Source organism: Cuculus canorus, chromosome 14 (genome assembly GCF_017976375.1).
Source record: "Cuculus canorus isolate bCucCan1 chromosome 14, bCucCan1.pri, whole genome shotgun sequence".
Classification (NCBI taxonomy): domain Eukaryota; kingdom Metazoa; phylum Chordata; class Aves; order Cuculiformes; family Cuculidae; genus Cuculus; species Cuculus canorus.
Window position 1 is genome coordinate 11543350 of NC_071414.1, and position 25528 is coordinate 11568877.

Below are 25528 nucleotides of genomic sequence, written 5' to 3' on the forward strand. Positions count from 1 at the left end.
CCCAGGGAGAGCCGTGGGGCTTTCTTCCCCCTGTGCCAACATGCTGGGTTGCAGGGGAGATGGTCACCACAGAGGAGATGTGGGCACCTCCCCCCGCGATGGAGACCTTGCCTGCAAGATCTCTATCATTTCCTACTCTAATATTTTCTTCTGACAGGCTTTTCCAGGTGACTGCTCTGCTGATGCCGCCTCAGTAACGGCTGAACTCTTTGCTGGTAAATGATGGCAAATCAGTCGAAGCTGAGGCTGGCTCCAGATGGAGGCCTCTAGGGCTGTGCCAAGCCTGGGCATTGCCAGGAGCTCTGCCTCGCTATGGGATACAAGGTGCCCCATTGCCTTATGCCTCTTCTCATGTGAGAGTGAAAGGCTGTGACCCACCACAAACAGCCCTTGTTCCCCAGGGTTATCCTCAGTCATTTTGTGGGGAGAGTCCCAGGGCCTGGGGGAAGGGCCAGAAGCCCACCTGCCATGTCTATGGGACTCTGGCCTACCAGCACCCGTCCTTTTTACCAGGTCCCCAACCCTGGAGAGGGTGCTTGCAGGGTGAACGCTGGGGGATGGGGAGGCATCTGGACTGAGCAGGGTTCTGAGCCAAGTGTGCCCTCTCCTTTCTGCTGTTGCCTGGCTTGGGTGCTGCCCAGGGTGGGCCCTTTGGCCTCCCCTAGTGTGATAGGCAGCCAGGTCTCAGCCCTGAAGGGGCGTGGAGGGCAAGGGAATTGGTGTGGGGCCCCAGGGAAGCAATGGCTGAGAAGAGGCCGGAGCAATGTACAAATCCCTTTATTTTATTAGTTTGTCAAAGACTAGTTCGAGCAGGATGGTCACAGCATGACTGCGGGACCCCGAGCCGCCCGCCGCCTCCCGGGGAGGGCCCTGGTGAGCAGCTGGGGGCTGTGGCAGAGGAAGCACAGGGAGAGGGGAGCACGGTGCAGCAAGGGATGGGACGGGGTGAGGGCGTGCCCCCACATCCCCTGCTTAGGGTGCAAGCAGCAGCTCCTGGGACGTGCCCTGGACGCTTGCCCAGAGATTCCTTCCCAGGTGTGGGGGACCCGTGTGTCCAGCGTCAGGTGGGGGCAGACGGGCACTCCCAGCCTGGGACTGGCCTGGCAGCCCTTGGTCCCGTGCTGGCTTTATTGCAGGGGACAGAGCAGGGGCCCCGGCAGCGCACCGAAGGGCTCGCAGTTCAGTGCCGCGTGTGGCCCTGGGGACAGCGGGGACTCGGGAGTGGGAGCGTGAGCAGCGGACACGAGGACGCATGGAGCGACGAGGCGCACCCTGGCACAGAGACACTAATGCGAAAACGGGGGGGCCAGCAGGGCCAAGACACGGACGAGTGAGCAGTGGGGACGGCAGGGACAGGGCGGGGGGGGGCGAGGCAGGGGGTCCCTGCCCCGCACGCGCCTTTGTACACGGTCGGCGGAGCGCGGCGCCCGCTCCTCCCGGTGCTGAAGTATTGCAGTCTAACTGATATGGCTTTAACTATGGGGCCAGAGATGCGGGGAGGGGGGTCCCCTCCAACCCCCCGATGCTGGGGCACACCGGGCAGCCCCGGGGGACCCCCGTGCCCAGGGACTGGGGATGGGGGAGCTGCGGGCAGGGCGCCTGGCTTTGTGCTTTGGGCTTCGCCCAGGGCGGGACGGGGCAGGGGGATGGCAGTGCTGGGGACGGGGGCAGGCGAGCAGAAGCCTGCCGGGGTCCCCTGGGAGGGCAGGAGGGGCAGGGCAGGGGGCACGGGGAGCCACCCCGGGGGGCCGGTAGGGCCTGGGGTGCCCCCAGCCTGCCGCGAGGTTACATCAGTGCATTTGGTCCCGGTTCACCATGTCCAGCCAGGGCCGCTCCCCTTTGGCATGGCATGGTGGGGGGGCCCTGCCTGGACGGGACGGGGTGGGTTTTTGGTCTGATCAGGGGACAGGGCAGGAGGGGATGTGGAGGGGGTGCAGGGACACCCCCGGGGCCAAGGGAACTGATGGAAGGGTTCAAGGGGAGAGGGCGCCCGTGCCCCAGCACCCCATGGCAGGGTTGGCGGTGCTGTTACTTCTTGAACATATCCTGCAGCGGGCCGGGCAGGTACTTGAGCACGGTGTCCAGGATGCTCTCCTCCTCTTCCTCCTCCTCGTCCCCGCAGCCTGCTGGGATCGCCTTTTTGGGGCGTGTCAGGCTGCCCTCACATGGCTGCTCCAGTGCGGCTTTTTCCTCTGCCTCCTTCTCCTCCTTCTTCTTCAGCCCGTACTGCGAGGACATGGGTGCTCAGCAGGGCAGTCAGTGAGTGCTGCCCATGCTGTGCCCCACGCCCACCACCACTGCCTCAGGCCACCCTCCTCCTTGGCCATGCCGGCTCCCTGTCCAAGCCCCACCCCAGGTACCATGGGCAGGAGTGGGCACAGGGGAGGTGTGTGCCCACCTTGTCACGGATTGTCTGCCGGACTTTCTCCCGCTCTGCTTCCATGCGGGCATGCTTGGCTTTCCGCTCCTCCTCCTGCTGGCGCAGGGCCTCCTGCCTCTCCTCCTCCTTCTTCTGCGCGTCGGGGTCCTTCTCCTCCTCACCTCCAAGCATCTTCCCCATGTCCTTGGTGGCCCCTGCACAGTACAGGACTGTCAGCTGGTCCCCAAGAGTGCTGCACCTCAGCAAGGACAACCCGGGATGTCCCCAGGGCCACTCGCGCCAGAGCCAGTTGCCAATGGGCTCCGGCGGCTGCAGGGATGGGGAGTGCCACAGGCTGGCTGTGCAGCTCTAATTCAGTGTAAGGCGAGGGAGATGCCGGCAGCGCCTTTGGCGCTGGCACCCAGGAGACCCGTCAGGGAATCCCAGTCAGTGGCGGGAGAGCCAGGATTCCCCAGCCAGTTGCTGCTGAGGCTGGGAATGGGAGCCCTGGAGGGCAGCTCTGCGCTGCTGCTGGCTTTCCCCGTGGCTCCGTGCCCTCACCATGCCCATCCCACCGTGCTCCCAGGGCCAGCATTGCTCCCAGAGCAGGGACCTCGAGGGGAGACAGCACCCACTCACCGCCCAGCGCTTGCTTCATGACGAAATCCATGGTGCCGGTGTGTGTGTGCGGCTAGGCCAGTGCCCAGCGCTCATCCACTGCTTTCTGGGCTCGCCGACCAGGGCCACCTGTGTGGGCAGAGAGGGATGCACTTGGGGATGAGGTGCTCAGGCACAAGGGACAGGATTGTCCCTGGGGCTGCAGGATGCACCTTCTGGGTCTCCAACTCCAAATGCCTTCCAGGATGGGCAGAGGGAGCTTTTGGAGTTTGCGGGCAGAGGGTGGGCAGATCTGCCTGCTGTCAACACCTGCTCTCCTCCGCCCCTTCCCCACATCCCTACTGATCTTAGGGATCTGTGGAAGGACCAAGGCAGGGACCCCAGAAGGGCTCTCCACTCCTGCGCTGCCCTCGGTGGGGCAGTAGGAGCCCAGGACTCCTGGGGTGCCTGTAGGGCTGGCAGGACGGGCACCCACCATGCCATCACCCACTGTGTGCCCCTGCTTTAGGAGGGGACACAGACCCTGCCTGGGGATGCCAGTGTGTTACAGCTGGACGCAGGGTGCTGTGTGTTTGTGTGTGTGCACGCCCGTGTGTGTGTCTGTCTCAATGCATGTGCTTTGCTGAGGGATGGAGAAAGGACTGTTGGCAGGTTGTGGCAGTGTTTGGGGGCTGTTGAGGTTGTAGGCAGCAGCCTGTGACTGTGTGTGATCGCTGGGGGTAGGTGACGGCGTGCAGGGGCACCGTGTGTGCGGGACAGAATGTGTGTGGCTGGCTGTGTGCGTGTGGCCGTCTGTGTTCGCCTGTGCTCTGTGTGTGTCAGCTGTATGTGCAGGCTGTGTTTGGCCAAGAGGTGCGTTTGTGGGTGGCTGCAGGCTGTGTTTGCACAAGGGAGTGTGCACACGTGTGTCTGTGTGTATAAGTTTGTGGGGCTGCGAGCTGCGTGTGCCCACACGGTTTGCAGCCTGTTTGCAAGCTTTGAGTGTGTGCGTGCCTGAGTTTCGGCGTTTGCAAGCTCTGCGGATGTGTGTGCAAGGGTTTGCATGGGTGAGCATGTGCACAGAGGTTTGCACACTGTATGCAGCTTGTACAAGTTTGCACACTGGGGAGGTGTAGGCTGCGTTAATGTGCACGGGGGTGGTGGTGGTGTATGCGGGTCCATGGGTTTGCAGGCTGTATGGGGTGGCTGCGCACACAAATTTGCAGCCTGTGCTGCGTGTGTGTATGTGTGGGGGTGTTGCAGGATGTTTGCATGTTCTGTGTGTGCGTGTGGGGGACTGCAGGCGGAGGAGGTTTGGGGGGGGGATCTAGGGGTGTTCCTTACCCCCAGCATGCCCTGTGTGTGCACGGGGGGCTGCAGGCAGTGTTCTCAGCCTGGGTGTGCAGTTTGCAGCGTGTGTGCGTGTGTGTGCACCCAATGGGTACTGCAGCCCCGCGGGTCCCCCCACCATGGCTCCCCGGGACCCTGCAGTGGGATGCGGGGGTCTCCATGAACCGACACCCAGGGAAGTTTGCTGCTCCCAGGCCCGGGGCTCCGGGTGGAGGGGGCGCTTCTACAGGCGGTGCTGCCCGGGGCCACGGGGGAGGGTGGGAGGCGCCGGGGATACCGGGACACCGAGGCTGCAGGGGAGACTGGGTGCCATTGGGACACGGGGGGCACCGGGACACCGAGGTTGCGTGGGGGGAGGGCGCAGCGACACCGGGGTACGTGGGGGACACCGGGACACCGAGACCGCACGGGCTGCAGCGACGCAGGAGACATGGTGGGGGGGGCGAGGGACAGCGGCGACACAGGACCTAGGGGACACTCGGCATGCGAGGAACACCGGGACCGCAGGGGGGTGCGGGAAACGGGGGACACGTACCAGGGGCAAAGGGGACACCGGGACCGCAGAGGGGTGCGGGAAACGGGGGAGGGACGGTCGGGACGAGGGACGCCGGGGAGGCGGGGTGGGGGGTGCAGGGGCACGGGGAGGGCGGGGGTCGAGCAGGGGACGCGGTGCCGCGGGGACCCCCTTCCCCCACCCGGTACGCGGCGGGGGCCCCGCCCGCCCCCGGTGCCGCGCGGTGCCGCAGCGGCGGCGCTGTCCGTTCAGCACCGGCGCGGCACTCACCGGCTCCGCCGCCGCTCTCCGCTGCCGCCGCTCCGCCCTCCCGCCCCGCCCCGCCGCGGCACGGCCCCTGCCCGCCCCCGCCGGCACGCGAGCGCCCGCCCGGGGCGACTCCCCCCGCCGCGCAGCCCGGCCCCGCACCGGGGGGAGTGCGGGACCCTCGGGAAACGCCGCACGAACCGGTGCCCGTGGGGGGAGCCCCTTATCGCCCTCCGGGATGTACACGGGGACCCAATGGACACTCCCCCCGAAAAATGCCGCACGAACCGGTGCCCGGGGGGAGTCCCGCATCACTCCCCGGGATGCAGACGCCCCCGCCTCCCGGGAAACGTCGGGCATCCCGGTGCTGGTGGGACCCCACATCCCTCCCCGGGATGCACAGGGGGACCAAATAGACCCCTTCCGGGAAACGCTGCACGTCCCGGTGCCGGGGGGGAGCCCCACATCGGTCCCTGGGAAACCCAATGGACCCCCCCCGGGAAACACCGCACGTCCAGGTGCTGGTAGGACCTCGAATCGCTCCCCGGGATACACACGGGGGCCCCCTGGACTCCCTCCCCACACTCCCGCAGCGGAGGGATGGGGGAGTGTGTCCTGCGTGGGGTTAATGATTCACCTCCGCAGCAATTAATGGGCGAAACGAGGCATTAATCAGCCGGAGCCGCACGGGAGCTGCCCACCCTCTCCCCCCCCAATTCCAATCCCGCACCCGCCTGCTCTCTCCACCGCAGCACCCTGTCCCCTCTGCAGAGGTGGAGCAGAAGTTTAATTAAAGTCCATGAGAAATCACCTTGTGCCCCCTCCCCTCATCAACAGCCACTGCTCGGAGGCCTTAGCTTTGGATTTTTGGTGCTGCCCCCCAGGGGGGGTCCCACGGTAGGTGGGGGGATTCTCAGACAGGAGATGCTGGGAGGGGCTGTGTGATGGCGTTGAGGCCATGAGGCCCACAGCGCTCAGCACCCCCTTCAGTGGGGGTTCCCAGCAAGGAAAATGGGAGACACCATCCTGACTGGCCTCCTCACGCCTGCCCAAAGGGAGATGGGCCCCTCCTGCCCCCCCTGACTGTGGGACAGGGCTCCCTTGGGTGTCCCATCCTTGTCCCTGTGCACAGAGAGATGCTGGGGATGGCTGCGTACCCCACCGCCAGCCCTGCCACCCGGCAGAGGGGCAGCCGGCGCCTCCTAATTAATCCAGCCCTGGGTTATTAGAAACAAGATGAGCCCTTTGCAAATCAGATTAGCAGTGCTCTGAGCCAGGCTTTGGGGATAGCTGGTGTTTAACGGTGAGGCTCTGGAGGAGAAGCCCTGCGGGGATTCTCGTGGCTACGGCGTGGAGAAGTGCTGGAGGGGGGTCTGGGTGTGGGGTTGTTTTGGGGACCCCTCCTGCATGTGGGAGGCTGCGGGGAGCTGGGATGAGCTGTGGCTGCACCCACAAGCCTGGCAGTGCAGGCTGCAGAGATGCTGCTGGGCATTGCTGGGGCTGCTGTGAGGAGGATGGAGGTGATGTGGGGCAGCAGCGAGGAGCCATCCTGCAGCTGAGGCGGCCGGAGCTGCGCCACGTCTGTGCCAGCCCAGCACCTCCACAGGGACGTGGCACTGGCAGATCCATGTGTGTGCACCCATTGCTTTGACGCACGGTCTCTGCTGTGGATGGGTCTCGGCACAGGGACAACAGATAGAGGATAGAGCCCTTGTCACTCCACTCCCCAAAATACCCCCTTGGCACACCCTGTCGCTGCCAGCCCCAAGCCCGCTGCTTCCTTCTGCTGCGGCACAGCCCAACAACTCCTTTTGCCACCTCCACAGATAAAATGCCTCCTGCCCTCGTGCCCAGCCCCGCTCTGCCCACCAGGACCTAGTGGGACAGGGATGTTGGGCAGTGGGACAGGCCTGTGCGTGGCCCATCTGTCCGTCCGTCCATCCTGCGGCAGCCCTGCTCTGGGTGCTGACGTCAGCGCTCCCGGCAGCCGGGCGGTGGGCGGGTGGCACCGCTCCTATTGTATTAAAAATAATACAGCGGAGCACAAATTCATTTCAGATAAGTGTGACAGCCAGGAGGAATTAACGAGCCCATCTCTCAGCGCCTGACAAACGCCTTCTTTTGTTCCCGGGATGGGTCCTTGAGTCTTTCAATCTTTGGAGATGCCTCTGCGCATTAAATGCACCCTCCCTCAGTAGCTCCCAGTGTACTGGGGGACTGCTCCCAGTATAAGCTGCAGCTAAGCTGGCTGGTCTGTCCCTTGTGCCACTGCCCAGCACTAAAGCCGTACTTGCTGTCCTTGCATTTTGGTAGCCTGGAGTGCTGTCCCCAAGTGTGGGACCTTGCATGGGGTGTGGGGTGGCCAAGGGAAGGTGGGCGAAGCAGCCCCCGTCCCTGCTGCTGCGGGAAACACGAGGCTCATGTGAGCTGCGGCCAACCGCCCCGGCACTCCAGCTGCCCGTGTCGGCAGTGCAACCGCAGCTGATGGGCGCTCACCCTTACCCTGCCAGCTGGGCTGCCATGGGAAGGGCAGCCAGGGGCTCATCACCAGCCCTGGCTATTGCCTTTGTCCTCCGGCCCCGCACGCCGCTGTGGACACCCCTGCACCTGTGATGAGGATAGGCACAGGGGATACCTGCAGTCCAAGTGCTGAGTAGGCTCAGTCAGGCATTTGGAGCATGCTCCAGGTGCTGGAAGATTGCTTGTGCCTGGCATGGGCACTGCTTAGGCACAGCTGTCCCCTGGAATTATCCTGCGCAGTGTCACCTCTGGGGTGGCTGCCGGGAGCTGGTGGCGGAGGCAGGAATGGAAGGCACAGGGAGGGATGGGAGTGACAGTGGGGCAGTGCTGTGGCCAGATGGACGATGAAGCTCTCAACGCTGCCAAGTCCTGCAAGTTGCCTCTGTGCCGGCTTGTGGGGGCAGCGTGGCAGGGATGGAGCCTGTGCCTGGTGCCAGGGCCTTGGCACAGCCTCCCTTCTGCTCTCTGCTGGTGCCTAGGGAAAGGGCACGGGGCTCGCTGCTGCACTGCCCACCGCATCCACCAGCAGCTCCCAGTGCAGCACCTGCCCAACCCGCTGCTGGTATTACCCCCAGGCCCTGTGGCTGTACAGGGACCCTGCAAGGTCACAGCCTCCGTGGACCCTTGCAAAGCTCCCTGGCAGAGGGAAGCAGGTGCCTGAATACCTGCACCCATCCCTGCAGCGCTGCCAGCCCAGCCTGCTGCCACCCATTAGACCAGGACAGTTACTTCACTTATTCTCCGCCCCCCCCCCCCATGTCTGCAGAAAATAATTATTGGTCCTTCTCATTGCACCAAGGGATTAAAAGTGGTTAACTCCATTTCCAAAGGCTTTGTTATGTTGGTTTTCCCTGGGCTGCTGCACAAGGCGATTTCCACAGTGCCACTTAGGCAGCTTTTATCAGGTTGTCTTCTGGAGGTAATTGGGTTTTTCAGGAGCCTGTTTAAAATTCGTAACCCAGCCTCTTAAACAAAACAAAAAACAGCAGCCGAGAGAAGAGGAAGAGGCAGCACAAAACACGCAGCAGCTGCAGCCTCTGAAGAGCAGCCCTAGCCCGCTGGGGATGACACCCGGTGGGGACAAGGGCAGGGACAGGCACCAGTGTGCTGTAGCATCAGGCTGGAGCCAGACCCTCCAGCACAGCGGCTGAGCACAGACTGCAGGGACAGCCTCTGCTATCCCTGCTGTCCCTCCCACTGGTGACACCCCTCGAGGTGAGGGGGACTCAGGGTCATTCTGTTACACAGTGCTTAGAGACACCCATATCCAGGCGCTGGGGGTGCTGGGGCCAGTGCTCTGCCCCTCCAGCAAGTCACAGCGCACCCCCAGCATATGTGGGTGCCCTCTCAGCACCCACTCCCCCGTTACCCCCCTATGCCAGGCATGGGGGGCGAATGTGGGTCTCAGCGAGGGGCTGGCATGGGAGCTTGCCATGGGGCTGGCAGCGAGCAAGGTGGGCTCATGCTGTGGCTTGACCTTGGCTGCGCTGTGATGCTTTTGCTAACGGTGGGAGCAGCACTGCGCCCCCTGAGCTCACCAGAGAGGGACAGAGAAAACAGGCCAAGTCTGCCCCTGCAGCCACCCTCACAGGACGACTTCTGCTGGCTCCATACTCGGAGTCACCCTGGCTCCATACTCAGAGTCACCCTGGCTCCAGGTTTTGCTGGTTGGACAGGGAAGGCTCCTGCCTGCTGCCCTCCCTGTGCCCTGCTCTGCACGGACACAGCAAAGCACCCCTGCAGCCAGAGGGGCTCCAGGCTGACATTGCGGCTTTTCCTGTTCTCCTGCATCACTCTCACGGGCCCATCTGCATTAAAACCATGGCCCCGTCAGCATCAGTATCGCAGACCCATCTGCATTGCTACCATGGTGCCAATGACATTGCTCTCGCAGACCAGGCTGCCCTCTCCTGCCGAGCCCCAGCCCATGGGGCAGTGGGGTGCACTAGGCACCCCTGTCCTGTCCCTGCCCGGCTCCGTGCTGTGGGGTGCAGCGAGAGCCAGCGAGTGGGTGGCTGGGAGCTGCTGCGGCAGATGGTCGGCGGGGCCGGATCACGGCACCGCACGCAATGAGGGATGCATGCATTCCCCAGGGAAGCTGTTTGCAGGAGCTGGTTGTCCCGGGCATGGCAGCCAGTGTGTGAGCCTGAGTGGCTGTGGCTGAAGGAGGGATGAGGTAAGGAGGAAACTGAGCCCACAGCTTCCAGCTGTTCCCAGCATGGCAGTGTCCCAGGATGATGCTAGAGAGGGACGGAAGCTCCCAGTGCTACCCAGCTCTCCAGAACCTCCCAGAAAGACCACAGACACCTACATCTGTAGGAGAGAAAGTGACAGAGGGGCTGAATGTCCCAGCTGGAATGCCAAAGGGGACAGGGGCTCATCTCCAGGCTAAGAAGCATCCAGCATGGCCAGGATGTCACCTGCTGCATGACTGAGTGCCTTGGCTTTGCTGCTGCTCTCTGCCCTGCAATGGGGAGCTCTGCTCACCCAGCCCCAGTCTCAGGGTCACCCAGAGCCCTGAGGTATCCACATCCTGTGAGCATCAGTGGACACCAGGATGGATGCCACCAGCCGAGGACTGCAGTGGCAACTCCTCACCCCTGTGGCTCCCGGCTCCTCGTGTGCATCCAGTGTCTCTGTGCCATTCATTGTTAAACAGAGGCACTGCAGCCCCTCACTGTTTATCCTGGTGTGGCTGTGTGGGGAGCGTGCTGTGGGAGCCGTGGTGGCTCACAGCAGCGTCAGCTGGAAGATTTAGGCTTGCTGCGGATCTGGGTGATCCCCCAAACAGGTTTCTGACCCTTGGGGTTACTCACCCAGCCACTTTCCACCTTCCCATCTCAGGTAGGATGGGTCCTACCTCCCTGTAAAAAAGACACCGTGCATTCAGCCTCAGTGCTATCCCCTCCACCACTTTCTCTTGCCCACACAGCAGGTACTTACAGCATTTACATCCCAATCACCGTATACAAAAGCCACACTTGCGCCGAGTCCACCCCATCAATATTTATGGCAGGCACGCACACCCGCACAGCTCTGCAGGGGCCGGTGCAGTGCAGAGCTGGGTGCAGCACACCAGGCACTGCTTGGGGAGCAGACAAAAGCCTCCCCAAGCCCCTGCACTGTCTCCCTGCCCCTCCCCATCACCCCACCCCTCACCTTCGGGGAAGGAGCCAGCCTTTGCACATACTGACGTCCATCCCCGCTGCCCTGGCAGGGACCTACACAGGCACTGATGATGGAGGTGGTTGGGACTGTGCAGAGAGTGGATGCCTGAGGGTCCCCTCCTGGCTCTGTGAGCGTGGGATTTGGGCACCTGCTCCCTGTAGAAAGCCTCAAGAGCTTATAGGCACACTCATTTCACTGGCAGGGGAAAGGTACGAAGGACAAGGGCACAATTAGCTCAAGTCTGGGCATCCAGGTCACAGCAGAGCAGCTGCAGCCCCTGCCTGTCCCTCCTCCAGCTGAAGCTCCCTCAAAAATGAAACCCCAGGTGTTGCTCCCCTGGGGTTCTGCCTCGTGCTGATACAGGCATTGGTTTTGCAAAGATCCTGCAAGTTCTTTAGGGCTCTCAAGAGGAGGGCAGAGAGGCTGGGGTGACTCTACTTCCCATTGCACCACCAAGGCTTAAGGGCGGGAGGAACGGAGGAGCTGGTATGCCATCATGGTTGGTCCTGCTCTACCCAAACTCCCAGCCTGGCTCTGGGAGAGCATCTGCCTTCCCGGGAAGAAGGGCCCACTGCATCCCATGAGAGGGGACCTTTGGGAGCTGAGATGTCCCATGCTCCACGCAACACAGTCGTCCGAGGGCCACAGTGCTGGGGGCACCCTGTCCTCCAACAGCAGCAGATGGCTGCATGGTCGGGGGCTTCATGGCAGCGTGAGGGGGGACATCTGGGTGTCTGGGCTCCAGCCAAGCTGCAGCTTGGTGCAAGTGGGATGAGCTTGCACTGCCCTGTCCTGGGGCGCTGAGAGGGGTGAGATCCCTGCACAATGGGGGCAGCTTGGATGGTGGGGGGTGCTCACTGCCCACCCCAGCTGAGACCTCCTCCAGCCTGCTGGTGCTTGGGGTTTCCGCTGCGGCGTGACGCCGGACGGGCACGGCGCTGCTCCAAGAGCTGCTGGAGCTCTGGCCAGAAAATTCATTCTTGGCTGCTTTCAGTGGGGTTTGGCGAGTACCTTTCCCATCTGGGGACTTTCAAAGGCAAAAAGAAAAGGAAAAAAAAAAAAAGAAAAAGAAAAAGAAAAAAAACCCTGGCCCTGCACCAGCTCCACAGTCACTGTCACCTGCCACCGTACCCAGGCAGGACTGTGCCCACCATCCACCCTGAAGCCCGAGCGGCTCCCTGCTCCCACGGCCTGAGCCTGGTCCTGAGCTGATCCGGATCCCTCTCACCCTGCACTGAGGTCTCAAGTCATCAAGATGCCCATGATGAACACCCCATCCTGGAGGGCCCAACTGGCTCTGCTGAGGCAGCCCCAGGTGTTACCTCTGCCCCTCCCCATCCACCCCATGGCTGCACCGTGTCCGTGGCAGTGTTGCCTACCTTGGTGCGTGCAGCGCCGGGCGTTTGCAGGCTTCAGCACCTAACGCAGGCGAACGAGGACCTCGCGGGGGTGGCTGAGCATCGCAGGGAGAGCAGGGCCTGCGGGAGACATGGACAGCGAGATGATCATCTCCAGGGTGCAGCCCCCAAACCAGATGGGTGGGCAAAGCAAAATCACTTGTGGGTGATGGACAGAGCAGGGCCTGCTGCCCTCTCCCCCAACCCAAGGGGACCAGGGCGGGTCTGTGCATCCCCCAGCACTCCGACCTCCAAGAGCTGCCATGTCCCCACGGGTGGGAGCACAGCAGGGCATGGGGAGGGTGACAGGCTGCAGGAGGTTGCAGCCCATCGGGGTCTTTGCTCCTCTTGTAGATCAGGAACACCACCTCCGCGACTGGCAGAGGGCTCCTGGCTGCCTCTGCAGACAGCAGGCAGTTTGGATGCCTTCATTAAATATTTAGAGGACTCTCAACTCTTTGAGGGTTTTAAAATTTCACATTAACTCTGCCTTCCTCAGTTTGCAAATGTAGAATTTCTTCTGCGGAGAACATCATGGCAAGTTAAAATAAGCTGCCAAACAAAAACCCCTTGCTCAGACTTCACAGTTTGAGAAAGCCTCGCCCCACTCTGGGCTCCTCACTTCTCCCAGGCCTCAGGAAGCTCCTGCCCTGGGAATCTCATCCCTTCCCTGAATGTCCTTGAAATCCCCTTGTGATGCTCAGGGAGACGCAGGGGGCCCTGCTGGGGGATGCTGGCCTGGGCACGGCTGTGCAGAGCCACAGGCAGGTGGGCGCTGGGCGCTGTGCCGGCGGTTTCTGGGGTGGCCCTCCCCACGCTGCAGCTGATGCCACCGCGACGGGTGCCACGAGTGTGATTTGTGCTCTGTGACTCAGGGAGCAGGTTCCTGGGGAAGTTACAAATTCATCCTGACTTCGAGCAAAGGCTTTTCCTCCACCCAGGGGAAGGAGGGAGGCTTTGACAAATTGGAGATAAATAAATGACCCAGGGGAGCCGGGGGAAACACAGGCAAACAGCGACGCTGGAGGAGCAGGGGTTGCGATGGATGGAGCCTGCATTTTTATTATAAAAGCATTACAGAGCAGGGGGCAGGAGACACCGCCAGCTATGGGTGCAGCACTGGCTTTGGGGAGGGTGCAGGCTCACCCAGGGTACCCTGAGCTCTGGGGGCTGCAGGGAAGGGGCAGGGGATCCCCAGTGGGACCCCTGAGGAGACCCCAGAATGGTGACTGCTTCCTGGGAAATGCAGCACTAAAAGCTCAGCCTGGAAAGGGCTCAGCAGCAGCATGAAGGTGACCTTTGCTGGGGACAACCGCTGCCTCCTTCGGGATGTGGGAAGGCTCAGGAGCATGGTAAGATGGGCTGCAGAGTGCTGTGGGGACACGTGTCTCGGAGCTGGGGTGGGTTCATTTCCAGACAGTTCAGCACTAACAAGATGAACTGGGCCGGGACAGGATCAGTCCCCTGCTTTGCCCACCACGGCCTCGGGTGCAAATCAGCTGCTCTTTGCTGAAACCCCAGAGGGTGCGATGAGTGGTGACCCCTTACTCAGGTACCTGAGGAGATGTAGGGGGTTCTGGGGATGATGCTCCAATCCCTGCAGGATACTTTTTTTTCTGCACCAGACCAAAGTGTTTTTTTGTTTTCCTGTCTTTGCAATGGGTAGAGCCTGCCAACATCACAAAGATGCATCTCACCTGGACAGCTGCACTAGCTCGGTCTGTCTGTCTGTCCAGGTAATCAGACACCAACCGCAGCCAAAAGCAGAGGACAGGGAAGAACAGAGCAGAGTGACAGTGCCAGGACACGTCCAGCTCTGTGGACTGTGGTGCCCACAGGTGCTGGCAGGGCTGCTTTTATCCAGCTAAGGTCTGGACACTAGACAGCATCCAGGGAAAACTGCAGCTCTTCTGCTTTGGCACCTCGAGCTCTCGGCACACGGCTTTTTAGCTGCGCTCGTTCAAATGTCTGCAGAGGAGGGTGGGCACAGGAAGGGAAGCAGTGGGGTATGTGGGCTGGGAAACTCTGGGCTACATCTCAAAGCGCTTCTCACGTCCAAGGGAAATACTCTCGTGACCTGTCTTGGGGTTGGCATCAGCTTCGTGTCTGGGCACCGGCACAGGAAAGAAGGCTCAGAGCCACGATGCTTGGGCAAAATATCCTCAAACTGGACTTGGTGCTGGCAGTGCGCCATCCTGGCTGTCATGCAGGGGTGCAAAGGGCTCGAGGCACCATGCCATGCTGGGCTGCCCGCAGAGGCAATTCCCAGTTGGCATCCTGTACATCAGCCAACTGCCATGCCTTCAAAAAGCAGACCCTCAGCCTCAAAAAGCTCAACACTTCTTGCAGACTTCACCTTGGCACAAGCCAGGGCGGGTCTGGGTCACATCGTCACAGGGCTCTGGGATTTGGCTGGGATGAGCGATGTTTCTGAGCCTCTGGTGACTGTTGCGGCAGGAGAACCAGCTGGGGAGGGACAGACTTGCTGGCCAGGCTGTTTACAGGAGGAGCAGGCACCTGCGGTGCAGAGTAGCGTGGAAAACGTGACAGCGGTTCCTGGTGAGGCATTCGATGACCCAATGAGATGCTGGAGGCAGCCTGGAAAGCCTGTGGCTGGAGAGGCACACTGTCCAGGTCTCCACAACCAGGAAGGCTCCATGAAGCCAGGAGAGGTGAAGGGGAAAGCTCCTGGGACAAATGAGCAGAGAGTGCTCACGCGAGAGCAGCCCGCAGGAGTGCAGCTTGTTTACCCTGGCTGAGCAGGCCTGATTGCTCTCTATAAATACACCCGGCAAGTAAACACCGGGGAGGGAGAAGGATCATTTAAACTCAAGGATGATGCTGGCATAAGAACAAATGGGGAGGTCTGGGCAGGAACACACGGAAGCTGTGGGTGACGGCAGAGATGCACATTCGCTGGGAAGGTCCTGCTCTGGGCAGGGTGGTCCAGCCCTGGCTGTTTGGGTGATGTGTGATGCTCAAGCGCTCGGGCTCAGTGCCAGTGGGAAAACCAGCACCCAGGCTGCAGAGCCTGTGCCCACCTGCCAGACCAGACCTCTCCAGCTCTGGGCTGTGGGGGCATGTGGGTGCCCAGTGCTGGGAGCGGAGCAGTGTCAAGCTGCCAGTGGTCACCATCTCTTCCCCGGAGGGTTTCTCTGCAACGCTAGACGTCTGCTGGGACCTCTCAGTGCTGGTGCTAAAATTGTGATGGGCAACTCGACGTGGCTCCCTTTGGTGCCCGACAAGCAGCACCAGGCCTGGTGGGCTGCGTCCAGCAGCAGCCTCTGCAGAAACCGAGGAGGAACCAAGGTGTGAACCACAATCATCCTCCAGTGCTGAGAAGTGTTAATAGCTCTGTCTGGTTGGGGTCATCTCAAACTAACGCAATCGAAGAAACAAACACTCAGCCCCTAGCCAAGGGAGACTGAGATTTTTTTTTTCCTGTGTTGCTGTCTCAGCTGAGATGTCTCCAGTTTCTACAGGATGGTGAGGGTTATGGGAGCAGTACTGCCAGCCAGGGGCTGAGCTCCCCATTTCTCCTGGCCACACTGCAGCCTGTTCTGGTGCTCCTCGGGGTCCTGCGGCCTCAGGGGAATGAGGGCAGGTTTGGCAGTGAGGACACCTCCCTGTTCTCCAAGCCTGGCCCATCCTTCTTCATCCTCTATTTGCCAAACCCAGCACCTTGGTATGATTCAAATTGCTCCGGCTCCTTCACCAACCTCAGCCAGCGGCTGCCACCGCCCGAAAAGCCCGGCTGGTTGCACAGAGAAGCCCTGAGCTGTCAGCCCAGTCCTGAGCAAAGGTGCTGGCCCTTGCTTTGCTGCTCTGACTCACTGCACTGCCTGCCTCAGGCAGCGGCTGCCCGGTCACGCTCGTGCCATGCGGGTGGCAGTGCCACCGTGTGCTGCCAGGCCTGGATCACAGCAGCCAGCTGCTCTGTGTGCTGCAGTCACGGTGCTGGGGGCATGGCAGGAGAGGGGCTGGAGCGTGGGGCATCCCTGGAGGGATGGTGGAGTAGGGAGAGGGGCTGGAGATTAGGGTCTGGAGATCCATGGTGGGGGATCACGAGCTGGGATGCTCCACGAGTGGTTGGATGGAGGAGGGAGATGTGATGGGGAGGCGTGGGAAGAGCCTGCTGGGGTACCAGGAGCTTCCTCAGCAGAGGGCTGTGCGGAGCCTCCCCGGGTGCAGGCAGAGGGTGTGGGGAGCCGGTTGGTCTCCCTTCACACGGCCCCGCTCTGCAGAGCACACACCCCGCAGGGCACGGCCAGGCACGGAGGGGCTGGAGAGGGGCGATGCTAACCCCTGCCCGGGGGGGGTGACAGCCCTTCTCCTGCCACCCCCTCCGCGTCAGCATCCCTCGCGCCTCCCCAGCCCTGGCGACAGGGACACACACACACACTCCGGGGCCGCGCTGCTCAGCCCTGCATCCCGCATCCCACACCTGCATCCCGTATCCCGCCCCTGCATCCCGCGTCCCGCACCGCGCACCCCGCGGCCGCCGCCCCGTTACATAAGCCGCGGCCCCGGGAGGCTCGGCGGGCCGGTGCCCGTGCCCCCCCCGGGCTCTGCGGCACGGCGGACCCGCCCCCCCTCCGCCCCGGCCCCGCACCCACCTGCCTGGGCTCGGCGCTCCGGTGCGCCCGGCGCAGGGAACGAGCCGCCGCCGGAAGGGAGGCGGGAGCCGTAACGGTACCGGGGCGGGGGGACACACCGGTACTGGCTCCCCCTCCTCCGCACGGCCTCCCGGGCGGGGCCGCCGCCGTGCCCGCCCCTTGCCCGCCCCGTGCCCCCGGCGGCAGCCCCCGGCTCCGCAGCCCCCCGCCGTGCCCGTCTCCTCGGTTACCGGTAATTGCCTCCCGGCCCCAGTTACCGATCATTGCCCCCGCCTGGTTACCGGTAATTGTTCCCCCTGGTTACCGGTAATTGCCCCCTCGTTGCCCCCGTTGTTATCTAATTCTCCCCCTCCTCTCCCAGTACCTGACTATGCTGCCCAGCACGCAGCAGTCAGCCCCCGGTAGCCGGGCATCCCTCCCAGTGCCCAAGCATCCCCTGCAGCACTCAGGAATTAGCCCGCAGTAGCCAGGCACCCCCCTGCCCTGCACTCAGGAATCAGCCCCTACCAGCCAGATATCCCTACCATTACCCAAACATCCCCCACAGCACTTGGGAATCAGCCCCCAGTAGCCAGGCATCCCTCCCAGTACTCAAGTATCCCCCTCAGCACTCAGTTATCAGCCCCCGGTACCCAACCATCCCTCCCAGTACCTAAGCATCCCCCAGCCCTGTACCTGGCTGTGCCCCTAAGCCCCAGCAGTTGCACCTCCAGTGCCCACAGCAGCCACTCCCCAGTGCCTGGGCATGAATCCAAGTATCCCCCATTTTATTGGCCACCTCTGTTTCCCCAATACCCAGGAATTCCTCACGGTACCTGTCTATCCTTCCGGACCCCTTACCTGCCAGTCCTCCCATCCAGCAATTCCCTCCAATATTCACCCTCCCTCCAGGGCCCAGCGCTTCTCTCTCCCTGTGTTGGTGACTCCCTGTCCCGTGACACTGCCAGCCCTGCCAGAGAAGGGGTCTCAAGACAGGGCATCCCTGGCTGTCCCAGGGTGCCAGCAATGCCCCCAAATCAGACATTCCCATTGCACCTGACAAAACCTTTGCCCAGGGACTCTTGGGGGGCGATGTGGGACTGTCCCAAGCAGGGGGGGGGCATGTGGAGAGCTGGGCATGGCCCAGAGAACTGAGATCACTGCCCTGGAGGGCTGGGACTGGTTCTCCCCCTGCCCAGCCCCTTTCCTCAGGCTGCAGCCCTCGCCTGAGGGCTCCTTTCCCTGTGTTTTGCTTTGGGTTTGTGGGTGCACAGAACAGGTCCTGCCAAGCCCTGGGTTTGCTCTGGGGCTGGTGCTTTCTGGGGTCAGCTTCTCACTTTGCAACTTATCTTTGCAACAGGTTCACCTACCGGGATCTTTGATGACCCTCTGAGAAATGGGGTCCTGCCTCTCTGTCCTGGAATTGGGGTACCGCATGGCTGTACCTTAGGGCTCAGCAGCACAGCTCTGGGTGAGTTTGCTGCTCACGTTTCCCACCCCAGGGAGTCGCTCCTCCACCAGGCATCGCAGCAGGTGGGATGTGGGTCAGCCAGGAGCCACCTCTAGGGTCAGCCTGCCCAACTCCCTGCCGTGCTGCTCATCACATCACGCAGCAGCTCACTGCATCACTGCTGCAGGATGGAGAGGCTAATGAATAAATCAATCCCCCTTGGTGCTGAGGCAGCAAAACTTGGATGCAAACAGAGGAGCAGCGCTGAGGCTGGCGGCCTGACGGGCGGGGTGGCACCACTTGAGCATTCCTCCCATGCTGCTGCCTCAGACAGAGCTGCCTACAGCCAAGCGGGCAGCTCCGATTGCCTTCTCACCATGTTTTATTTATCAAAGCCCTCAACGTGCAGGCTTGCTCCTGTTGTCCCACATTCTTTCTTGATTCTCCTGTCTGGAAATGAGAGCAGCGGTTTGGAGAGGGGTTGGGGGGCTCTCATGGCTCCTTCTGGGCTCCTCCTGGGCCCCTTTGCTTCCCTGCAGCGGGTTCCTGTGAGCCGCTGGCATCGCCCTGTCGTGTGGCTGTCACTCAGCCGCCGCTGCACCGAGGAGATCAGGTCTCTCGCTGCGAGCAGAAGGACAATGCTGTGCGACTGACCTTTTGTGAGCTCAGGGAGGACTTTTTAGGAGCAGCCAGGTTCTCAGTGTGCTTTGCCAGGAGCAGCGGTGTCCCAGGCTGATGCCAGATACGGGATGAGGCTGCTGTGATGCCTCCATGCCTGGCAGAGTCTGGTTCTGACCCAGGCCTGGTCACACCATGGCCATGCCCAGTGTCACTGTCCCTCTCCTGGACCCCACTGGCTTTCCTCCACTGCCTTCAGCCGCGTGCCCTGGAGGAGAAGGAGCTGCAGGGTGCATTTCTGCTGCCTCGCTGATAATAAATAAGCCCCAGTAATGAGTTGGGCTCTGGCGAACAGGCAGGTAGTGGCAATAATCCCCCAATTAAGTGGACGAGGCAGACAGTTAAGTGCAGAAAAACCACAAATAAATAATAAGGAGAATAATTTAGGAACGGGGAGGAGCTGGTGGCTGGATCCCTCAGCCTTTTCCCGGGCAGCGGCATGGACAGAAGCACTCTGGGAAGTGTAGTTCTGCCTTCCTTGCCGACATCCTCTTCTGGAGAGATGGAACTGTTGGATTTTCATCCTCTTCCTCCTGTCACACCAAGGCTGAGTGTCCCAGGGAGCACCAAGGCAGCCGGCCCTGGGGATGGGGAGAGGGCCAGGAGCGCAGTTCTGATGGGACACTTGTGCATGAGGATGTCTGGATGAGAAGGGACCCCATGGGGCAGGCGCTGAGCGTAGGAGGGTGGCAGGACACCCAGGAAGCCCTGCCTGCTGCCACATCCCTCGGCAGAACGTCCCTGGGGTGGCCTCTGTGCCACCAGCGTGGGAGCCGAGGGGATGGAGAGGCTCTGGCCATGGAGTAGCTGTTTTGCCTGCTTACCCCTGCCATGCGTGAGTGAGCATCCCTGCTGTCCTGGCTCCTACGGTTGAAAATACTGGTTTGGAGAGCCCAGTACCCTTGCAGGAGACATGCTGGATGATGGTGTGGCACAGGTTTCCTCCCAGAGCCCCAGATGGAGACACAAACAACAGTGAGAGTAGGAGAAAATGCCTCCCCAGCACTATTGATCGCAGCCGTGGGCTGTGCGTGCATTGCTGCTGAACTCACAGGGGCGATCAATAGTAGTTTTTCTCCCCAGCCTTTGCTCTGCTAATGGGAGCCACTGGTCCTGTCATTTCCCTCGAGCAGCCAGGAGGAGTTGGCCATGGGTGGGCTGGAGCAGATCGTGCTTCTGCTTTGTGTTTGCAGGATTATAATCTCTGCGAGCCGTGGTGTGTGCCGCAGCCCAGAGCTTTGCAACTGGGCACAGGGGACTGGCAGCTCTGCCAAGGCTGCAGGGACAGCCAACACTGGTCCCTGGCTGGGGGAGCCGTGATTACTCGTAAACAAACACTCCGGAGCAAAGGTCCCTGGGCTTGTGAAGTGTAGGAAATTTGCTGCCTGAGGTGACAGGCTTCACCCTTCGCAGCAGCTTGTTGTGTCTGCATCAATGCGTGCAACGCAGGAGAAGATACGCGGCTCTGCGGCTCTGCCTGTGCCACTGTGGGTGTCCAGGAGGATGTGCCCGCTGGGCAGGGGTGGGAGAGGGAATCCCACAGAGCTGGTGCCAGAGGCTGGGCTGCAGTGCCAGGGGACATGGTCTAATCCTGCATGGTGGCAGTGCTGCTGATGGTGCCGCCGTGGGGATTTTTCCTGTGCTGGCAGCAGAGGTGGGGAGGAAGTCAGGCATAATAATCCCCACATGAAGTATAAGAAAAGAAGCTATTTAAGTATTACCTCCTCCGTCTGGTGAGCCCACAGCCAGGCCCTTGTCAAGAGAGGCAAGGCAGATAAATCAGCCATTCCCATTAGGCAGATGAGCTTATAACACAGCACCAAACCTTGTGGGAGAATGTGCCAGTTCCCCGTGAGAAGGTGATGGAGGGGACGCTGAGGGCCAGCCAGGATGGAGCCTGCCTATGGTCCCACCAGCGGCTGCCAGAGCCCCTGCTAGGAATTTCTCTGGGACAGCTGCAGCTCCCAGGGATTTTTATTCCTGCTGCTGCAAGGGCAGCACCTGGGAGCTCAACTTCTCCAGGGGAGGAAGGGGAAAAAAAAAAGAGTGAAGAGAAATCAAAGAAATCAGGGCTTTGATGCCTTTCCCTCTAAACATGTGGGCTTGCAGAGCTGGGCAGTGATGGGCAAGGGGCTCTGGTACAATTGTGGGGTGCTGCTGTGAGGTGGAGCATGGAGCAGGGTCCCTTCATTCTATCTGCACTTAGGAAAGCCAAGCCAGGCCCCCATGTGCCCACTGTCCTGTTTTGGAGGGCGGGCGCTGCCGTTCATGGCAGACTGCAGAAGATCGATGTGTTTTTGAAGGCAAATGGGAGTTTTTGCCCTGAAACAGCACGGGCGCCTGCTCCGAATGCTAAGTAGCTCCTTGGAAGGCGGCTTCAAAGCACAAAGGGCAGAAGAACACGGGAGCAGAGCACCCAGCTCCCTCCTATGATCCCTGGGGACTCTGCCATCCCTTCCCAAAAGTCACAACAGAGAATTAAACTTGCAAGAAAAAAAACCCCAAGGAGCTGCATCCATGGTCCTGGGGGCCTGGATGGTGATATCCCCTCTGGGGAGGTCATTGCCTGTGTCGTGGTGGTGTCTGCTGCTTGGAGATCCCCATTCCTGAAGGATCATTTCTGAGGAGCTGCAGCAGTGGCTTTATTTTGCAGGCGGCTGCTGCTGGTGGGACTCACTGCACTGGTGGGACAGCAAGCAGAGAAGTGCAGGGGGCCCATCCCAGGGGTGTTACTGCTGTAGCCCCCCCAGCCTTGCTGCTGGCTGAGCCTGCACAGTGCAGAGCATCCTTGGCGCCAACACTGCAGGAGTTTGGGGGTGGCTGGTGTAGAGCAGCCTACGGGTGCAGCTGCTCTACACCAGCCACCTCCAGACTCCTCCAGTGCCAGCCCTGGCCTGAGTCCCCACATGGGGGTGGCACAGCAGCATCTCATGCATCCCCAGACTGCCACCCCATGCCCTGGGATTTTGCAGGGCAGGGGGTCGGGACCTGCACGGATACATCCTTGAAATGCTTTCTCTGTAGATTCTCCTGTCTGTCTCTGCCCAGATAATGGAGGTCATTTTCGCCTCCTTTCATCTGGAAAACCACCGGTAAAAATCATGTAACAACTTCCCTGGCTGCAGGAGAGGTGAAGAGATGTACCTGCACATTCACAGCGGGTGATTCTCTCTGCTGCTCATTGGAGGAGCATCGCTCTGGTCCCTCCACACCTGGCTGGGCACACACACGTACAGTGAGGGCAGAAGTTCCCCTCAGCTGCTGCTCCTCTTCCATCCTCCCTTGTGCCTGCCCTGTGAGAAGAGATGGGCAACACAAAAATAGCCTGGCACCAACCTTGAACAGCAAACACCTCAGCCAAGGTGAAAGAAGTGAGGGCGATCCCTCTGCAGGGGTCCTCCCAATGCCGAATGTGAGCACAGGCTTTCCCCACAGTGGAGGTGCTCAGGAGCATCCAACACTGGAAGCTCCTCCAGCTGGGGACAGGAGCATCGTCATGGTGAGATGGATGTTGATATGGCCTCCTTGGGAGCTACTGCAGTCTCATTCCAGGAGCACATCACATTCCCAGCAGCCAAAGACATATCAGGTCTTAATAAAAATGGTGATTCCTAGCAGGCTGAGTTGGGAACAGGGAGAGGCTGTTGCATCTCTCAAGCCTTTGCTGGTGCCCGCAAGAAGGGTGGTGGTGTCAAAGTAGGCAGGAGTTGCACCAAAGGGTGCAGCCAGAGTTAGAAAGCAGGAGCATGAGAAATGGCCCCAGAGCTCCAGATCCTCACATTCTCCAGGATCAGACCTCGGCTCCTCACCCGCTTGTTCCCTCTCCTGACATTCACCTGAGCCACCCAGCCACGAAAGCCAGAACTGTTTGTTTGCAGTTTCCTAGGAGAGAAATCACGTTAAAAAAAAAAATTAATTACACACCTGAAAACAAAATCTGGCTGCTCAAGTGCACATCAGGGATAAATGGTGTGCTCCAAATTAGACAATTTGCAGCTTAGGTGAGTAATGAAGGAACCCATTCAGGCATGAAAGCAGAGCGGGAGAGTGACCTTGGAGGGGAGCAGGGCTTCCTCTGCCAGCACCCCCCGAGCCCCCAGACCCTCCATCCCTTTGACTCCCTCTTCATTTCAGCTTGCCAAGGAACTCCAATTTGCTTAGCACAGCTGGCTGGGGGCACTCTTTGTGGCCCTGATCAGGGGAGTTCTGCCGGGATTTGTGGGGAGTTTGAGCCTTTTTAATGCTCAGAGATGAGAATGGCCCCAGAGATTGGGGCAGATGGGGCACGTAATGGCACAGAGGAAAGTGCCGTACATCCCGGGGCAAGAGGGGCTGGGTGGGTTCTGCCGCCGTCATAGCACTCCACTAAGCAGGATTGTCCGGCGTGGGGGGGCCCCTGCTGTGCCCCAGCCCCCCCGGCATCCCCCAGCCCACGCTGGCCTCTGCAGTCCTTCACCGCGCGGTGCGTGGGAGGGCTGGCAGCGCGCTGCTGAGGAACGGGCAGCTCTCCAGGCTTGCCGGCAAGAAGAAAGTAATTTCTTTGCCTTATTTTTCCCTTTACAGTGTCCCAGTGCAGTCTGTGAGTGCAGGGATTTAAAGGGTCTGTGCCCCAGTGCCATCACCCCAGATGGTGGCAGTGGAGATGGTCAGTGTGGCTGGATCCTTGCAGGAGAGCTGCTATCTCTTTTGTGTATGGGCTGGCGGCCGTTGATGCTTGCTGGTTTGCCTGCAGAGAGGGACTATCTATGGGAATGATGGCTGCCCGAGGCAGCCCCCTGGACAGAGCTGGAGCCTGGGACAGTGCCTGAGAGAGGTGAGGAGATGCCCTGTCCCACTGACACCACTCATGGAAGACCTGCCGCCGTGGGATCCCTGACCCACAGGGAGCTCGGAGCACAGCATCAAACCCTCCACCTCCAGCCGCCTGTCGCCCCCCACATGCTGTCCACCAGCTCCAGCAAGCAGCACGATCCCCCCAAGCTCCTCAGACTGCAGGCACATGATGATGCGTGGGGCTGGGACCAGCCTCCCTTTCCTCTCTGCTCAACTCCCACCTCTGCTCAGAGACGCCTCGGAAACCAGCCAGCTAATGATGCGAGATGCGGAGCAGATGGGGGACCTGACGCTATACTCCCCAGCAGAGGATTAAGCATGCAGATGGATGTATAGCGATGTGATGCCTCTTGGCCTGTATCCTTTCCACCCCCACTATGCGTATGGCATTTCAATCCGCAGCCCCCAGGCCCCTCGCTTGCAGCACCCCTGGCCTGGCCTGGAGCCACACATGGAGAGCAAGGACAAATGGATGGATGCAGAGTGGGGAATGGTCCATGCAGCCTTGCCTGCCTGTGGGATGGCCAGTGGTTTGCAAAAGCTTCTCAGATTGTAAATCCCTCTTGTCCCGTATCCCTGCAAGACAGCTGCAGTCACATGGATGAGCTGCATTTGCTGCATTGCTTCCTCTGTCTCCTTCTTCCGTGCCTTTTGCAGCATTGGTGGGTGCTGCTGCTGTGCCCTGTTTGCAAGGGAGCTGCTGTGCAGAGAGGTGGGAGCAGGGCTGGTACAGGGACCCAGGTGTTGCTGTTGCCTGGCTGTGCTGGCTTCAGGGGCACAGCTGGATGCTGCAGCCAGGATGCCCTCGGCTGCTGGCAGAGCCACTTGTGCTCTGGGGAACACCACAGGGCAGCAGTTTAGCTGCTGCCTCCTTGGTCTCGGAAAGGCTGGAAAATTTGAGCTGGCAGAGGCAGGACTGCCTGAGTCCTACCCCCCCTCTAAAACCCACAGGGAGGGTCGGGGCTTCGTGCTGCCTGACTCCACTGTGTGCTCTGGGGAGACCAGTTCATCCGGGAGTGGGACTTGAAAAAATGCCTTGAATCAGTCCAGTCCTGCATCCATAAAACCAGCACCCCCACTGCACCCCCTGCCCCGCAAAAAAGATGCAATAAGTCCCCTTCCTGACATGGGAATGAAACTGCCTCCACCTGCAGCATTGCTCCTTCAGACTATCTCTGCCACTGCATCGCAGCACGGTGCAACGCTGTTATCTCTAATGCCTGGGAGCAGAGAATAGATTAATATTCATCACAAGGGAGCAGAGCATATGGAATATGAATAATGCTAATTGTGTCTGTATAGATTTAGCGTAAGAAGCTTCCATGCATTAAGGAGGGAGGGAATTAGTCCTTCTTCGAACCATTTCAGACTCATTTGTGGCGAAGGAGCGCCTGCTTGCCTGCGGGTTTTGAGGTGGGGGTGAGAATCAAAGCAATGTCCTGTGCCTGAGTGCGGGAGATGCTCAGGAATGCGGGCCAGCTGTATGGGTAGGCACACGCACCTTCCGACTCTCAAGAAACTGAGTGATGGAGCAAACTCGGTCACTGCAGATGCCAAGGAGGAAAAGGGGCTGCCTGCAGGTATGTAAGCCCTGCTGACGTGGGCTGCCGCAGCCAGAGACCTCCCCAAGCTGCCTGCACCAGAGGCAGCTGTGAGCCTGCCCTGCCTGGGCTGGTTTTCCATGCCTGTGCTCCTGCTGGGCTCTTGGTCCCTGGGGCCAAGACACAGTAGTGCAGGGCTGGCAGATGCATCGTGTTCCCACCCTGGGTGCATTCGCCTGCCACTACGTGCAGGCGGCTGCTGTGTGTGGCAGGGAGGGAG

The 25528-nt window shown here is 60.7% G+C and overlaps 1 protein-coding gene across 2 annotated transcripts; it reads right to left on the reverse strand.

Moving 5' to 3' along the window:
• Window positions 1–771: 771 nt before the first annotated feature.
• On the reverse strand, window positions 772–16912 carry CPLX2 (complexin 2). 2 transcript variants are annotated; one of them, XM_054079996.1, is made up of 5 exons: window positions 16768–16912; window positions 12134–12232; window positions 2999–3106; window positions 2399–2574; window positions 772–2226 (listed from the first exon to the last, which is right to left on the reverse strand). In XM_054079996.1, exons 3-5 carry the CDS (start codon window positions 3027–3029, stop codon window positions 2029–2031), a joined length of 405 nt encoding a protein of 134 aa, XP_053935971.1. In that variant the 5' UTR covers window positions 3030–3106; window positions 12134–12232; window positions 16768–16912; the 3' UTR covers window positions 772–2028. The 2 variants fall into 2 exon arrangements, with proteins under 2 accessions (XP_053935971.1, XP_053935972.1); XM_054079997.1 differs by lacking the exons at window positions 12134–12232; window positions 16768–16912 and adding an exon at window positions 5091–5139.
• Between the last annotated feature and the right edge of the window lie 8616 nt (window positions 16913–25528).